This window comes from Siniperca chuatsi, linkage group LG5 (genome assembly GCF_020085105.1).
Source record: "Siniperca chuatsi isolate FFG_IHB_CAS linkage group LG5, ASM2008510v1, whole genome shotgun sequence".
NCBI classification, from domain to species: Eukaryota; Metazoa; Chordata; class Actinopteri; order Centrarchiformes; family Sinipercidae; genus Siniperca; species Siniperca chuatsi.
Genome location: NC_058046.1, coordinates 28,916,454 through 28,934,084, shown reverse-complemented (window position 1 = coordinate 28,934,084; position 17,631 = coordinate 28,916,454). Strand labels below are relative to the sequence as shown.

The following is a 17,631-nucleotide window of genomic DNA, read 5'->3' as shown; positions in this document are numbered from 1 at the left end:
TTTGCGTTGTTTCTCATTTAGCATAATTTGGCTCAGCTCTCTTAGGAGCCTGCAGGTAAGTTATGTTTCGAAAGCAGCAAGAAGGAAAAAAAACATCATCGCTGTTCCTGTAACAATGATATATTTTGAGAAAATGTGATGCAGATTGCCTTGAATGATATTCCAGCAGGCATCTTTGAATAGGTAATTTTCACTCCTGCAGAGTTTATTGTTAATGGCCTAAACAGCAGTCAGTATCAAAAGCACACAGCTTGAGTAAAATGTTATGCTATTTTATATAGAGGCAACATAGAAGTATGTGTAGAGTATGTTTCTTTTTTACAAATATGTCAGAGCATATTTACGATTTAAACAGTACTGAGTACATATTTATTGATGATTTCAAATACATACATTTATGGAGTATATACCTTGGGATATGAAGAGATTTTTTCTTATGAATTCACTGCCATGCAACCTTTGAGTCAGAAAGGAACTAAAATTCAGAAATAAAGTTAGAATCATTGCATATCTAGCAATGTACAAAAAAAAAAACATGACAGGGCATTACTGTCTGTGGATAAACAACTATGTATGTATCTTACCTCTGAAACTCTAGTTCGGAGGAGGTTATATCAGATTGTAATCATCCAGCTGTTAAATGATATTTGTCAGAATCTAAGCATTTGACATCTTGGTAGAATATTTTAACACCACCTCTTTGTGTTGTATAAGTGCATTTTAATCACCATACTTGCAAATCTTTAAATCTGTGAAATGCAGGCTTACAGCTGCCAAAGAACAGTTCAATTTTACCTTATCACAGAATGAGGAGGGCAACGACGAGGACTCCGGTGACGAGTTTGAGGAGATGAACCTGTCGCTCCTGTCGGCTCGCAACTTCCCGCGCAAGGCCAGCCAGACCAGCATCTTCCTGCAGGAGTGGGACATCCCGTTTGAGCAGCTGGAGATTGGAGAGATGATCGGTAAGGGACGCTTCGGCAAAGTTTTCCATGGACGCTGGCACGGTGAGGTGGCCATCCGCTTGATCGACATCGAGCGCGACAACGAGGACCAGCTCAAGGCCTTCAAGCGTGAGGTGATGGCTTACCGCAACACTCGCCACGAGAATGTGGTGCTGTTTATGGGGGCCTGCATGAGCCCACCACATCTGGCCATCATCACCAGGTAAGGATAAAGATGTAACAGGTTGTGTTGTACAGAAAGCCTGAAAATCAACTCTACAGGTGTAGACTAAACTTGCTGTGTTGTCGTGTCTCATTAGTTACAAATTTTAATGTCCAGAAATACTGTTACACTTCCCTGGCAAAAAAGAATAAAACCATTAAACTGTGTTTTGCCTCAGTTGACTTAGCAAGCTTTGTTTAGTATGTATTATATACTAATCATTATAGTATCAATCAACATACAATATATAGTAGATTAAATACATGCACAGACGGGCGTCAATCAAACTGTGACTTTATAATGCCACTGCGATTTAAACCTCACAAAGAGAAAAATGTCTTTTTAACTCGTTTTTTAACTCACTATCTCATTTAGCAATGTATGTAATTTTTTTCCCAAGCATCCCCATTTCCCTTGTTAATTGCATTGACAATGGTGTCCATCAACAACACACTCAAAATCAAGCGTATTTTAGAATGCATACTGCCTTTTTTGAGTATGCTTTTCCAGTTTTCAAGTGTGAACACACTACATACTCTAAACCTGCTTATGTAGTATAGATTTGGGGCACAGCTTTAGTTTGAAGGATTTGCTGCACAATGCACAAAACCATATAAGAACATGAGTACAAATATAATATGAACAAGGCAGTAAAAGCAAATAAAAACATGAAATACATTATAAAAAGCAGTATAGCGTGAGTTTAAGTAAATATATGCTATTGAATTCCAGCACTTACGTGCCATACAAAGAGAATGCAGGAATAATAATAGATCCAGAGGGAAAACATTATGTGGAATCTGTCCAGTGTAAGGGCAGGAATTAATTCAAGGATATATAGTATATAAATATAGTTATTTCTAAATATATTCGGATAATTGGCCAAGTGGTAATTGGTGGTAATTGTTAGGTCTCTGTAAATAATATTATTATTAACGAGTATTAAGAGTACAGTCTAGACCTGCTCTACATGAAAAGTGCAATGAGATCATTTCTGTTATGAGCTGGCGCTATATAAATGAAACTGAATTTAATAATTTTATTTACTTGGATATCTTTACATTGCATCTATATAAATAGAAGTATGTATAAACAACACTGTAATCTTGAAAAATATCAGTATGCTGACAGTATGAAATATTGCAACCCAAATGAAATAACCACATTTTAAATTGTATTAAATTGTGTAACACTGAAGAAGATAAAAGAATCTACTTATCTTATGTTATAAGTGTGGATAAAGCCTGACACTGCAAAAGTGTTTTGGCCTGGAGGCTATCACTATAAACTTTTTGTATTGTCAACACTGTACAGAAAAGTATGCATTTATTGAAAGAATTGAAAATATTTATGTATATAACAGCATGCTGAATTAATACAATTAATAATTACAATTAATTTTCCAGTATGAAAAAAATTGCATTCATTTTTCCATTAGCAAAATTAACATTTCCACATAGGTAATTTGGTATTCCAAATTGAAAGAAAGGGGATGAAAATGTGTGGAATAAAAAAACATTGCATGTGTTCCTCACATGACCATTTGGTCCTCACTCGTTTCTTGCTGACCAAGAAGTCTCCTGAAAGTTGACATCACAGCTCGGAAGTCTGTGGTTTGCTCTGCTCCTGAACTCTGAGTGGTTGTTCTGTGGTTACGTAGCTGTTTGGCATCCAGAGCTGGTCCTTGTCCTCTGGGACTCATTTTAGATCAGCAACAGATCTGCCCCCCTCTGGAACAATGACTTTAGAGTGGGTGACAATGAAGCGTGCAGAGGTTATGATTAGAACAGGCTGCTACTGTTGTTGAATGGATGAACCACCCACACCCCCTGCTGCATTTGTCTTGACTACAGTACAATTGACTATAGCACAGGGCTGGAGTGAGCTTGAATGAATTCTGTCACATAGTGAACAACAATTTTTTCATTGATTAGTGTTCACATTTTTTGCAGCAAGTATTTTGTCATTTGTAACAAGGAGGATAGGGTTGTGTTCTTGTTAAAGACCATCTCAAGGGATACTTTCTTGTTCAGTGGGAGAAAAAACCTTCATCTGGGCCAGATGTCTTCAGGTCCTCTCACACAGTTTAATTCTTCTTCAATAAAACACTTTAGTCGAATAGAGTCCAATGCAATATAGATTTTACTGTAATATCAAAATAAAGTACACGTAAAACCGAGTTGGTTCATGAAGCAACTAATCAGGCTCAGTTGTGCATTTCAAAACTTGCTCCTCCTGGCGGGTTGGTCCATAATCAGAACACGGAAATCAGTGACAGTGTCTGATTGGTTATGAATTATTGTTCCATTAAGCTTTTACCCGTGTGAGGGTGCCATTACACAAGGAAACTTCTGATTAAAGACACGAAAATGTGATTACCTCACCTGTCCTTGAATAAATTGGATAAAGATAAAGATATAGTTGTTTTTGAGACACTAAAACAGGAGGATCTGGGCAGAGAGATATGACTCCTGGGAAGAGCGGCTTTTCTGTCTCTTAAGACAGAGAGTTTATCACGAAACGTCCCAGGCTCTGTTCAACGAAATACAAACTTTCGTGTGTTGTTTCTGGATCATAAATTCAATGTTTCTTTGATTAAAATGGAGCAAATCATAGCTCTGCAATAACGGAGCACCCTCCGACCTTTGGTAAAACACATCAAAGCCCACAGCAGTTGGTATTACGTGTGTACAGAGAGCATGCACATTTTCTTCTCTCAACTCTCATGTATGTCCATCAACTGTAGACAATTATTATAATCTATAGTGTGTTCTAAAATATATAAAAAATAAAGGCTTTGTTACAACAGTATATGTATTAATAAAGAAATATATTACTTCCAACCAAAGAGTGAGCTAATTCGTGAACTAGGAACACAGGGAAGGGGAAGGTCACTGTGCCCTGTGTGCTCCACAGTGTATACACAAATAGGAGTGCCATTGCACGGGAGGGGCAGAGAGCTTCTTCATACAATGGGCTCCCTTCCACAGGAATGTAGGTGCAGTACAAGCAGGCTGGTGCTTTCACTTAGCAACACAACCTGAATGATTATTGAATTTGATTGTCTATATATGTCTATATCAAGGAAAATATTTTCCACATATCTCCCCTTTGTGACTTTCAAGTCACACATACTCAATCTCTTCTCTAGCCTGTGATGACAGAGTCCATCTTGGCCTGAGCAACTTACCTCATTGTCTTGTGACCCTATTTCTTGTGGATGACCATCAAATTATGGCTTCTCATCTTGAGGGAGGTCTGTGATTACAGGCGTACAATCTGATAAACCTCTCCTCCGTTTGGCGGGGAGTGAGTAAAAACCAAATTGTACCTAGCTCCCTGGACCAGTACTGTGGGAAATAACCTCCAATATCATAAGAGTAAAAAATCCTCCAGCATTGGTTCACACTCTATTTCCTTATCCACATATCATCACCACATGTTGCCAAATGCTGTTCTGGGGCTAACATATTTGTGAGCAAGCCTATAAAATCAACTTGTGCTCTATTCATCAAAAGATTATAATTTTCAGATAAACATCATTAAGTATAAATAGTAACACGTTAAAGAATTAAAGGGACCAGACAGTAATGCTGTGAATACAAGTTTTACATAAAATAACAAATGGATAATGTCATACTTCAGTGAGTGTAAAGAAACCCCGTCAGATGTTAAGAAATCTTGCATCAGAACAATATAAGTCCTGGTGAATTGAATATTTCCAACTCTGGTTCTCAGGTGTTAAGAAACCTCTTCTGGTGCTAAGAAATATGTGGAAATCTTCCCTTCAGAATGTATCCAGTCTCCGTTCCCCAGTGTTTTGTCTTGCATCCGCTGTGGGAGCTCCTTGGTCATTTACCTTGATGTTGGTTGAGTGTGTCTGTCACTTATCTAGTCTCCTTTTTTTCTGGTTAGCTGGATGTGGTGGAGTGGTCTGCTCTCATCTGCTTCACCGGTGCAGACAGTCTGTCTGTTGATGTCACCACTGGATAGGCCCGCCTGAGTCTTTGCTGCTCTGCGGGTCGGTGGTGATGAGCCGCTGCCATCGCCGTGATTCTCCTGAAAGGGTGTCAGGGTCCTCTCAATTGTCTTCCTACTACACTCTGAATGGCTCCTCTTTTTTAGAGCTATTTCTAACTATCTTCTGGAGTATGTCAGAATCCAGTAGATTTGGTGCTAGCCAATCTGGTCTTTTGACAGGCATCGCCATTGGTAACCAATGATCATCTCATGGGGCGTTAAGTGCGTAGTTCTGTTTACATAGTTACGCATGGCCATTAAGGCCAGTGGCAGGCACCCCACCCATGTGCCACCTGTTTCTCTGCATGCTTTAGCCAATTTAGTTTTGAGGATGCCATTAGCTCTTTCTATCTACTCCAGCTGATCGTGGGTGGTGAATGCATGAAAATGTCTGGCAGATACCCAGTAGTCTGCATGTTTCTTTGACAATTTTAGCAATAAAATGTATGCCATTATCTGATTGCAGGGTTTTGCATACTCCAAATTTAGGGAAGATTCCTTTTGCTAGACACTTGGCAACAGATTTAGCATCAGAATGCATTCATGGGAAAGTTTCTATCAATCAATATAAATAATAATAATATAAAATCAATAATTAGGTGTTGTGTCTTGCAAATTGTGCATGGATTAAAAACACTTTGATACATATGCAGTCAAACATGGGCAAAACCAGTAACTGAAATTGCAATTTCTTTAATCTTTGATCGTCTCCACTCTTGCAGAGTGGCAAATGCCATGCGCCGCTCTGCACAATGCAGGGATAAATTTAACAGGAGCCACAACCTTGCCAGTTCCTTAATGCCTACAGAGACTTATGTCTGGGCAAGCAATAAATCCCGCTGCTAAGCATGTATCTTTCTCAGACTGCGGGATGTTTTCTGTAGAGTCAACAAGTCAGTGAGATTACAATCTGTAACATCAATAGCTTCAGCAGACATGTTCCTGACAGAGATAGTGGGATCAGTGGAGATTGCAGCAGTTTTAGCCACAATGTAATTCTCATACATTGTTACCTCTAGAGGTCGAATCAGAGCCTTTAGTGTGAGCAGCACATTTCCCAATAGCCAGGCTAGCACACCACTGAATGGCGGACAAAAGGTCCTATAGTTGAGATGTATGTTTAATTGGTATGCCATCTGTATGAAGAAAATCTCTTTCGGCCCAAATGCTAGCAAAGGAATGTGCAGTTTCACAAGCGTAAGCAGAATCAGAATATACAGTTGTGTTTTTTCCAGCGGCGTATTCACAGTATCAAACTAATTTGTGGAAGGGTTCCAGCTGATTACAGCCGCACCTGTAAGATTAGTCTATGTAGATTTGTGTATTTTTTCTTTTTTTTTAACACAGTCATGAGTCGTTCCTTCACCAGGTGTCATCATAAATTGGACAGGGTTTACAAAAGAACAGTGGATGATATTAGGATTAGGTTTTGTCAACAATACTTCATAACCGGACAATCTACTGGGTGTTATGGCAGATGTGTGTTTGCGTGTATGTATAAAGAGTTGGGGGTACATTTACTGGAATCTGGGGTCTCCTCCCTTGCTCATGTGTGGGTCTGTGCTCTCTCAAGCAGATTGTGATTGGTTACCCTTTTTATTATTTGCCACTTGTACACATACAACAAAGAATGGGGGTCATATTTAACCATTTGTGCAGGCAACATGGACTGCCTTGACACAGTGATTCCCTTGATATCACATATTAAAGCTACGCACAAGAAAGAACATCATACATCCTCCCACTTAATTTTGGAGGAGGGCTTTGGTCAGCAGTCTTAATTGCTGACTCTGCTGCTTCTAAGTCGAAATGTGACAGTTTGGCTTGAGACCTACAGCGTCACTGTGGGCATACTTTTAAAAGCTGTGTGTGTGTGTACATAGCAAGCTTACAGCATTGTTTGTGTAGTTCACATTTCTTTTTTAATGCTAAATCAGCATCTTGCACTAATTGTAGTGTGTCAATTTCAGGTGATTATGTGTTGGTGTCAGTGTCCCTACTGTCCCTAGTGCCATTGTCCCGCTCCAGATCCATCCCCAGGCCCAGCACCACATTGATCCCCCTCTGGTGCCTCCTGGCCGCCCAGGCCCTTCTGACTCTTAGGACAGTCCCTGGCCTAATGTTGATTGCTGCCGCAGTTGAAACAACCATCTGGTCTCTTTTTCCTTCATCATTTCCCTCCACATCCAGCCCCATGACCCCTACTGCGTCCTTGGCCTCTGGATTGTCCCTTATTGACTGCGGACTGAGCCATTTGCAGTATCTCTGCAGCATCCTGGCATTTCTCTGGTGGCGGTGGACAGTGTCTCGGCAGGGCTGGGTCAAGATCCAGACCGGGGACTCTGTAGAGTTTAGAACACTGGACGGTAATGGTGTTAGAGGGTCCTAAAAATATATTTGTGAAAGCTGAGAAAAATGACCCCTGACCTCAATTTGCTGTTAAACACTGGTGTTATCTCTGCTATTGGAGTGGGTATTATGTTTGTCATTCCAATACAACCAAATACTAATCATGAAATCACTTTCTTTCCCTTACTGAACCCAGCTTTTCTCAAACTCTGTCTCTGCTCATTCACTAGCAGTGGTTGTGCATGTAAATCAGATGTCTGCATGGACCTGTGCTGCGACGTCGTGTGTGTGTTTTTGTGCCAGTCAGGCAGAGAAGCAGTGAACAGTAGCAGCAGTAGTATTTAGTAAGACTTGGTGTAAAAATGTCAAAACAAAAGAACTCTTAAGATTAAATCAGTTGAACAGAACGGGTTCAGGTATTTAAGAACAAAGCAAAGATGTAATATTCTTCCTATGTGCACCTCTCCTAACATAAAGTGTCAATCAAAAAATAATCCAATTCTCTTTATGATAACTCCTTAAAGGAAAGGTAGGCCCACAAATGTAGGGAAAAGCAACAAAATGCAATGAATACAAGGAATATAGTGTGTGTGTGTGTGTGTGTGTGTGTGTGTGTGTGTGTGTGTGCCTTTTTTCTCTTTTTTCTTTACCCAGCAGAAAGAAATTATTCGGATATTTGCCGCTCTTCCACTGTCATCAACACAGGCTATGATCAAAGACGGACGTCTCACTAAAATAATAATAATAATAATTTCCCCGCTGTTTCTTTTTTAATGAAATTAACAGGGTTTTTTTTCAAACTTTCTTGTCCTTTCAAAAGAGAAGAAATAGCAGGATTTCCATGCTGGATTCACAGTTTTAAAAATGCTTCTGAAAACTAAATGAGACTAAATGTAAAAACATTATCATCGCATTCGCTGTGGTTGTCCATATCTTTTAAATAACTAATTGAATGATAGATTTACTGATTGATCGAGATGCATGATTGCAGCTGATTCCAGCTGAAATTGTCATGAGTGCAGGGGAGCTGACAGATGTGCTGGCTGCTTCTACAGAAATCCTCATTGCTGATTGCTGAAAATAATACGAAATGTCAGTGCAACAGGTGGCTTTGTTATCCACCATGCTCTGCTTTACCGATTGCACAGTTTAAAAACTAAAACATGCAATCTTTATCATACTCTTGCAGTACAAAGTGCAACATGATAACCCTGTAAAATTAAACCTAAGTGTGGTTTATTGGTTTATTAAGGATGAGAGTTTTCAGGTTGCATTAGTGGAAACATAAATATTGATTGTTTCTTTTTCTTCGATTGTTTCATTTGTCACAAGTGACTGTGGCTCGATTTTCGGCGAGTATACAGAACACAGGGTCATCTGTGACGTTACTGCTGGGTTTTTATCTATGGATATGGCATAATTACTTAATTTCATAGCACATAGGTGACCTCATTAGCTTTTCGTCAGCTGAGTACCATGAACTGCTGCCTCTGTATCCTTAGTATGGCTTATACGCATCCTGTTTGTCTGAGAAAAACTGTGCTAATTGTTGTCATAAGACGTAATGTTTGCGTAAAGGTGTCGACTGACATGACATCAAAGCTATAAGCAGCATTGAAACAAGCCCAAGGGAAGAGAGCTACTAAAAATGCAGCTGCTTTCAGGTCAACGTTGGTAATGAATATGCATGAACTGTTGGCTTCAGGTCCTTTGTTGGTCACCTGCGTGGCACAGTCGGGGTTGAGGGCTTCAGGTGTGAAGCAGGGGGTAGTTGGCCGTTGTGATGGCACCCCTCCAGAAATATGACACCACCACCATGAAGCGCAGTGTAACAGCTTCACCCTGGCACAATGGGCCCATGTTTCAGTTCAGAATGATGGCATTTTATCCTCTAACAAGATCTCAAACTGCACTAACTCACTGAGTCTTACACATGTGAACTTCAGGGTAAGCCTGTGGTTAAAAGTGGCAAAAACACATTGAACATCAAAAGATGACTTAAATGAAGTGAGTGCAGCAATGTGCAAACTAATACAGGGTATCTTGTATCACCAGTTATATAAAAAAAGAGAGCAAAAATACTGAATACTGCGTCAGTATGCTTTCACACTGGAAGTTTACTCTGAATCCAGAAGCTCTTTGCTTAACAATGTGGTACTATTTTGTATTTGAACATGGGTGGGAACCAAGAAAAGAGATAAGGTCGTAAAAAAATTGGTTCCAGTCCACAATCCACAATCCACACTCCCACCAGTAGAAATGTGTCATCATTGCTAGCAGTTCAGTGTAAATAAAATCATCAACACTAATACATTTGATTTAGCTCATTAAAAATTAGCTAAATAGCCTACACAACATGTTCTAATCTGATTTTATGATGTTAATAAATTGCTAATTTAAAAAAAAAGAAGAAGCTAATTTAGCCTCTTTTTCATACTAAGGGTATGGTAAGTTACCATCTTGGAATAATAAGTGAAAATAGTAACAACGGGGCATTTTCCTTCCTCCCATTTTGCTGACAAAACCTCACTACAGTTAATTTGTATAGTACCTTTCAACAACAAGAAAATCAAAGTGCTTTACATAAGACATAGGACATATCTTTCCTTATGACAAGATATAAAAAGAAGCAAAAGGGAATATAAAGAGACACAAATAGGATTTAAAAAGACTAAAATCAGATAGAAGATAATAAAAAAACAGCTAAAATGGAACAGAATAGAATAAACAGAAGAATCAATATTATAGTGCAGTTACAGTGCGAGATATGGATGAAAGTCCCAAATTTAATTTATCAAAAGGCAGTGGCAAACTGAAAAGCTTTAAGCAAAATTCAAGCCTAACTTGATGCTGCACAATTTAAGTTTGTAGGGCAGTAGTGGAAGAGGGGTGCTCATTTTTAACTTCTTTGGGATCCCTCACTTTGCTAACTGTGGGAAAACAAGGGCACTTTAATGAGAAAATCATTACACAAATGTACATTGGATTAGAGCAACAGTAAATGATTGTACAAGTAGACTACTGTGGTTAGTGGCAAACTCAGGTTTAATGTCATTCTTTATTTGTTCGAACAAGAAAAAATGAATTGCAAAAGATGGAATGTGATCAGTGTTGACCTGTAATGTTTGTCAAGTGTTTTGAAGTTATTACATAAGTCAACGCAGTAACTTAAAATCTTGTCCTTGTCTTTTTCCCTCTCTCAGCTTGTGTAAAGGCAGGACACTTTATTCTGTGGTGCGCGATGCCAAGGTTGTCCTGGATGTTAATAAGACCAGACAGATTGCACAAGAGATGGTCAAGGTAAAACAACTCAACACTGAGTTCCCAGAACACTTCCACTGTACACATATTACAGAAAATTCACATTTCTCTCTCTCTCCTCAGGGAATGGGCTACCTTCATGCTAAGGGGATTTTACATAAAGACATGAAGTCCAAGAATGTGTTTTATGACAACGGCAAAGTCGTCATCACTGACTTTGGACTCTTCACTATATCTGGGGTTTTGCAGGCTGGCAGGTAATTATGGTCAATTATTATAATAGTACTGACACACATGGTGCAGGGACAACACAACACTGAGTGGAAGTAAATAGTCTACATCATCACAAAAAGACAGTGTGTCAGTAATTATATTCTTTTACAACAGTCAGCTTTATTTTAAAATATTTTAAGACAAGTAATTAAGACCATTTAAGAAAAAAAAAAGACCAAATTACAAAAGGCCAGCAGTCTCTAAACATATAGTATTTTAAGTAATACAAACCCTTACAAACCTGTTTCTCTTCAGCTATTTTAATCATAGTGGTCTAGTTTAATCTAGTGTCAGCTTTTCTGCTCAGATGAGTATTTTCTCTTGTCAAGGGTTGTTACTGGCCCCTATTTTCCCAGTTTCTTTCAAAACAAATAGACCAATATCAGTGGGCAATTAGCAACATCCTCTTTTTGACAGGAAACAACATGGATTGTGGGTAATGAGAGAGATGGTGAAATACAACTCAAAGTTTATAATTTTTTGTGCAATATTAAGTCTGCACATGAGTGCGATCATTTACCTTAAAATTGGTGTAAATCAAATGAAAACTGTGTTCTTCAGTGGAGAAGTGGGAATTTCTTCCATGACAACAGTAAAGATGGACTGAAGACGAAACAGTATTAGAGAGCTATTTGAGAAAGAAAAAAAAATTATATATATATAAAAAGCGCAACAGGGTCAAGGATGAGCAGAGAAATTCAATAATGGTTGGATAAAGCTGACAGTACTAACAGGTAACGATCAGAACGCCATAAATTGATTCTCACTCTACTAACAAATAGAGTATATTTTCTGTCATTTACCATGTCAAGGCTGAGCAAACCAGTAATCACATATTGTATCCACTCAAGATTGACCTCATGAGGCCAAGACTTTCATCGACCTTCCAAAACTGTAAGTAGTGAAAGGGTTTCAGAGACAGACCAGTGAGAGCAGCACAGTGAGCCGTCTGAATACATCTACAGGCACAGTAGGATGATATTAACAGTATAATTAGCAGATTAATACAGCTAATCTAAAATTTTACAATGTTTTACAAATCATATTGTTATGAAGTAGGCTACAGTACCTACAACATCTGTCATATTTTGCAAACATGAAAAGCTAAGACATTAAATGATACAATTATATCTCAAGTGAAGAACATACCTGTTAGGGTAAGACGGTGGGAGAGCTAAAAATTATACACAATTTCATGGTCCACCTAGATATTTGAATAGTGTTTTATAGCTCTACATATCCTACACATTATTTGCATGTGTTTTCTATTCTGTTTAGTCCCCCTCATTTTAAAGGAATAGTTCAACATTACGAGAAATAGACTTATTTGTTTTCTTGTCGAGATTTAGATGACAAGATTGATACCATTCTCACATCTGTGCCATTAACTATGGAGCTAGAGCCAGGAGTCGATTACCTTAGCTTAGCATAAAGACTGTTAATGAGGTAAACAGCTAGCCTGCCTCTGTCCAAATGTTAAAAAATAAATAAATAAATAAAAAAAATCTGCCAGCACCTCTAAAGCTCACTGATAGCATGTTGTATTTTGTTTGTTTAGTCCAAAATTTGTTGCCTGGCAACATCACTATGACAGCAAGACTCCAGAAGTCACTGCTGCCGGCCACTGCTCGCTGAGAAATAGTTACAGTACATAACTTCCAGCAAAACCAACTAGTCTTTTTTAAGTTTCTATTTGTGTAAGTATTAAACAAATGAGATTTTTTACAAAAAAAGAAAGTTAGTGAGCTTTGGCTGATAGTAACTAGTATAATGACTACAATCAACATCACTTTTTGTATCGTAGAAAAGGTTTCAGTCGTAGTCATCTGGACACTGTTTTCAGAATCAAGACGTTTTTTCACAAAAATGGCTTCCTTGACACCCCGTTCAAACCAACTCTTCTCTCTACTTAGAATCTTCACCATCTAAGTAGAGAGAAGAGTTGGTTTGAACGGGGTGTCAAGGAAGCCATTTTTGTGAAAAAAGAGAATCCCTCTTTGAACAGAAATGGTGGTCTGGGATTCAATCTGCCCAAAGTCTATTACAGTGTATTAACACCTTGGTCACGCCAATCACATGCTAATCAGGTACTTAACAGTGATGAGGGAGGTGCAGCCAGAAAACAATAGGCCTGATTACTGATTACTGGGCCATCATGGAAACAATTAGGTCAGTTTCAGGTGAAACTAGCTATTAACAGATACTCAGGCAGATTCCTTCCTGAGGGCAGGGCTTATGTAACACAGAGTAGCTTACATTTCTGAGTTCCCGTCCCATTTTTTCACAATTGGGAATGACATCCGGATGGGAGCCGAAACGTCTTGATTCTGAAAACAGTGTCCAGATGACTACGACTGAAACCTTTTCTACGATAGAACACTCCTGGACGAATGAGGGACTACACCGTATCACTTTTTGCAGTTCTGACCACAAGCCGATCAATTATGATAACATTTTACCCAACAGCATTTTTACTGACATTTGGAGATGCAACGATATTCAACAGAACACGAGTACTCACATGGCCACACAGAATGCAATTAAACCCACGATTGATAGAAATGATGAAAACTATAAAAATGACAACACAACATTATTTTCCTTTAAAAGGTGGATGGATATTTCTAATCAGAGGATTTGCCTGAAATACAGCCTGATCAGTTAAACTCACAGAAAGACATTAGAAGGATCAAATGTTTAATGCCCATTAACACTATATGACCAAAGGCCAGCTATGCCGTCCACTTCTCCTTCTTTGAGGTTTAGATATGTAAAAGTTCCAGCACTAAGGCAAAAGCTGTGTATTGTTTTGCTACACATAGCGTGACTTAATGACATGTTTTTGCTTGCATCTTTTCCCTCCTCATGACAATTCTGATCAGGACTTTAGACCCATATTTCAGTGTGATTCAAAATGAATTTGTAAGCCTATAGGTACCTTTAGTAAATAAACACATTTTAATGGTTTAAAACACAAATCCAATGTATACTTAAAAGGACTGATACAGAAATGGGATGGAAATTGCAACAATATGCTAGTGATTCAAATCCTAGCGCTCATACAATAATTGAAAAGCAACATCCAACTTATATTACGGCTATCTGTAATGACAACGTACTATAATGAAAATGCAGAAATGTAACATCTTTAATGGCTTGGCAGCATGATACAGCCGATCAATAAACCCTGACAAGTCCATCTCCACGTTTCCTCATTCTGCAGCCGGAGAGAAGACAAACTGAGGATCCCCAATGGCTGGCTGTGTCACCTGGCCCCAGAAATCATCCAGCAGCTCTCTCCGGACACGGAGGAAGACAAGCTTCCCTTCTCCAAACAGTCAGATGTCTTTGCTTTTGGGTAAGTGTCCTATTACCTGATGCCCTGACAGTCATAGCTCACTGTTGACAGGGAGGGTTTACAAACCCCAAATATGTGTATGTATTCAATAAATTCTTACTTTTACAGAGCAGTGTCCTAAAACTCCATATCACCAGACAAAGAGGCAACTCTCATTAACAGGTTTTCAGATGCCATAGATACAGATGTAATGTGATATTTCAAATGACAATTTTACTTCTGTTATTGTCAGACTTTAGATATCCAACGGGTCAGTGAAGACCCGTGACTTGGCACAGATCCTTCACAAATGGACCCTTGGTTATAATGGCGCTGGGGAAGGGAATGGTGCACACAAACATTAGCAGCTGGAAGACAGCAAGATACCAGAGAAGCTGATTGGAGTAGAGAGAGAGCAGGCTGATTCGTGATTGGTTCCCCCATGCGGGTGCAAGAGCAGGTTTGGAAGCTTAGTTGATCAATTGACCCAAACCAAGAGAGTTACGATCTTAAAATAAAAAGTCCAAAACAGCACGAACGTAAGATACATAACCAAGACAAACTAACAAAGAAACAAGAGAAGCACACAGACTATATACAGATAGGCAGGATAACTAGACACAGGTGAAACTAATTAGGGCAGAGCAAACAATCAAAACTGGAGGGAAACGCAAGGCAGGTACAGGAAGTAAAACTACACAAGACACATGAGGCAGCACACTTACATAATAAAACAGGAAATAACAAAACCCAAGACCCAAAACCATGGTACATTTTATTCTGCAACTTACAGTAACAGAAAGCAGAACTACAGTAAATTTAAAACATGTCAAAACAAGAAAATGTGTCATAAAAAAGTGACATTGAAAATAAATATTTGCTAAACATCATTTTGTTATGTGTATGTCCACATTTTTGTGCTAAAGTGCTAATTCCACTTGTGTTGTGCGATTTGGTGGCTCCATTAACAATTCACCATCTTAAATTCTTTGTGCACTTTTAGTTATTAATTGCAATTATATTATTTTCAGATATTGTGGAGAGGGTGTTGTAATTTTTTTCTTAGTCAAGGGTAGGGCCCAAAATATGAATAATTCTGGGGAGAGCCTTGCTTTTAAAAAAAGTGAAAACCAATGATCAGCCCCCTCCCCGCACCAAAAATTTTCATACAGTCCCTAAGTCAAATGCATTACTGCAATTTGACCAGATGATTGGTAACCTGGTGTCAAAACTTAGATATGTATTTGCCATTTTAAGTCAGCTATGTTTCATAGAAATAAAATAGGACCAGGCGTGTAGGCTCCAATATGCCCTCTGGGTTTGTTTAGTGTACTTTCCTGAAAATTATTTATTCATTTTCAATATACTGAATTCTTATTTGTTAAACTGACATGACTTTTTCATGTCAACTTAAAATAATTTTATTATATTCAGTATATTCAATTTCTATCGCAGAAACTAACGCGATCCCTTTATGCATTGCGAATGCAATGTTTTCATGTTCAGTCAAGCTAATCTGCTTGTAGGTCTTACGCCACTGAGTTATAAAGCTTTGACATGTTTTGTTTATCAATTCTACATGTTTCTACAATCTGATGTCTGATGTGTTTTGTACATCATTATACCCATCATTATGGCCTTGGTCAATCTTACAGTACAACATTTAGTATTGTACATTTTTGAAAGCAAATATGGCAATAAGCAAAAAACACATTTCTTGCACAAAAATAACTTGTATTTGGTCAAGTTAGTACCAAATCCCCTCTTTTTGACATTGTTAATGGATGCATCCTGGTAGTCACATGACTGACATATTCTATGCGGTGTCCATAACTGGGGAAGTTTTTTGAAGCTTAACAAGATATGAAACATACAATCTTAAAATACTGAACCTTAATAAATTAGACTCACCACGTAGTACAGGTAGTACTGCGTCCCGTGCTTCTCATCGAATCAACATCGTCATCCTGGTCAAGACAGAGCAGCAGAAAAGGTTATTTGTCACTCATATGTTAGAAATGTGTACAACAACGTTGTATATTATGTGTGCCATGGGTGCCATAATGCTCTCTAGTGTTTCACCTATCTGTCATCTCTTTATGAATATCTTCAGCAGCTTGTCAGGTTGCAGATCCGGACTGCAGGGGATGGTGGTAATACACAAATTTGGCATTTATCTGAAAACAAGAATAAATAACAGACATAAAAATACTGTAATTTAGTAAGGCATGCAAACTTAAACAAATGTTTAACACCAATTAAGCTACTATGGAAATTAATGAGCTGAAGTAAAAGTGATAGGTACTGACTGGTACAGCAACATCAGACTGTCTCTCGTCTTTGTTATTTGAATACTTTATTTTTTTATTTATGTTATGATTGTGCTTGTTTTAAATATCATTTACCCCCGTGAATTTTTTTGTTTTGCTGCTGCAACATCCAATTTTAACTCCTATCTATTTAATTCTATCTATTTAACTATCTATACAATAACAAAATGTTATTTTTATATATTCTTTTAAGAGAAATCAGGGCATTTCCCGCCAGTGTAAATCTACGATGGTCCATCCAAGTGATTATTCAACCTTAAAATGCTCTCTTTCTCGCATTTAAGCGGTTGTAGGATTCTAATCTTGTAGCAAAAATGCCCAACATGTAACAAGCACCGGCCTACCTTGAATCTCTTTTTTCAAAAATGTGGGATAATTGACTCATTTTGACCCAGATCATCTCACTGACTCCCTTAGTGTCACTCAGGTTTCTCAAACCAAGGTGTCCTCCCCCTCCTCCTCTAAAGTCTGATTTTAAATTTGTCCTAAGTTGATTAAAAATCCCACCACGGCTCCTGTTCTTCCTCCGCTTCCATTACTGATTCATTTGTGGGGGTGGACCCTGCTCTGTTGACTCCTAGCACAATTGCATTTTCAGATGGTGCCTCATATGGAGGTTTTGCCGCTATATCGTTCTAAAGGGAAGAAGAGTGCAGCGCTGGCGCATAATGTCCAGCTGCTCTGTTAGCCCTTGTGTTACCTAGAGGTGACCCTCATGGCTGTTTTACATATTCATCAACAGTCAGCCGTCATTTTTTCCCCTACTCCTGGCTAAGAGCTATTTTTATCATACTCAGACTTGCTGTGCAGGAGCAGAATGAAAACAACCACTTATTTGCACAGGGTGGGTGGTGTTTGCTGATTTTTTTTTTTCAAAATGTGTTGGGGTTTTTT

The 17,631-nt window shown here is 38.5% G+C and overlaps 1 protein-coding gene and 1 long non-coding RNA gene across 8 annotated transcripts in view; one reads left to right on the top strand and one right to left on the bottom strand.

Moving 5' to 3' along the window:
* ksr2 (kinase suppressor of ras 2) overlaps nt 1–17,631 on the top strand; it is a 129,747-nt gene that overhangs the window by 95,151 nt on the left and 16,965 nt on the right. For all 5 annotated transcript variants that reach the window (XM_044196551.1, XM_044196552.1, XM_044196550.1 and 2 more), the window contains 4 exons: nt 806–1,167; nt 10,740–10,836; nt 10,921–11,054; nt 14,294–14,428. In XM_044196551.1, coding sequence (XP_044052486.1) covers nt 806–1,167; nt 10,740–10,836; nt 10,921–11,054; nt 14,294–14,428 — 728 coding nt within the window. The remainder of the gene's footprint in view (nt 1–805; nt 1,168–10,739; nt 10,837–10,920; nt 11,055–14,293; nt 14,429–17,631) is intronic.
* Nucleotides 10,134–12,438, bottom strand: LOC122876341. 3 transcript variants are annotated; one of them, XR_006378063.1, is made up of 5 exons: nt 12,220–12,438; nt 11,874–12,029; nt 11,591–11,698; nt 11,312–11,429; nt 10,134–10,791 (listed from the first exon to the last, which is right to left on the bottom strand). It is a non-coding gene; the product is annotated as an uncharacterized LOC122876341 (long non-coding RNA). The 3 variants fall into 3 exon arrangements; XR_006378062.1 differs by having other exon boundaries at nt 11,874–11,962; XR_006378061.1 differs by lacking the exon at nt 11,312–11,429 and having other exon boundaries at nt 11,874–11,962.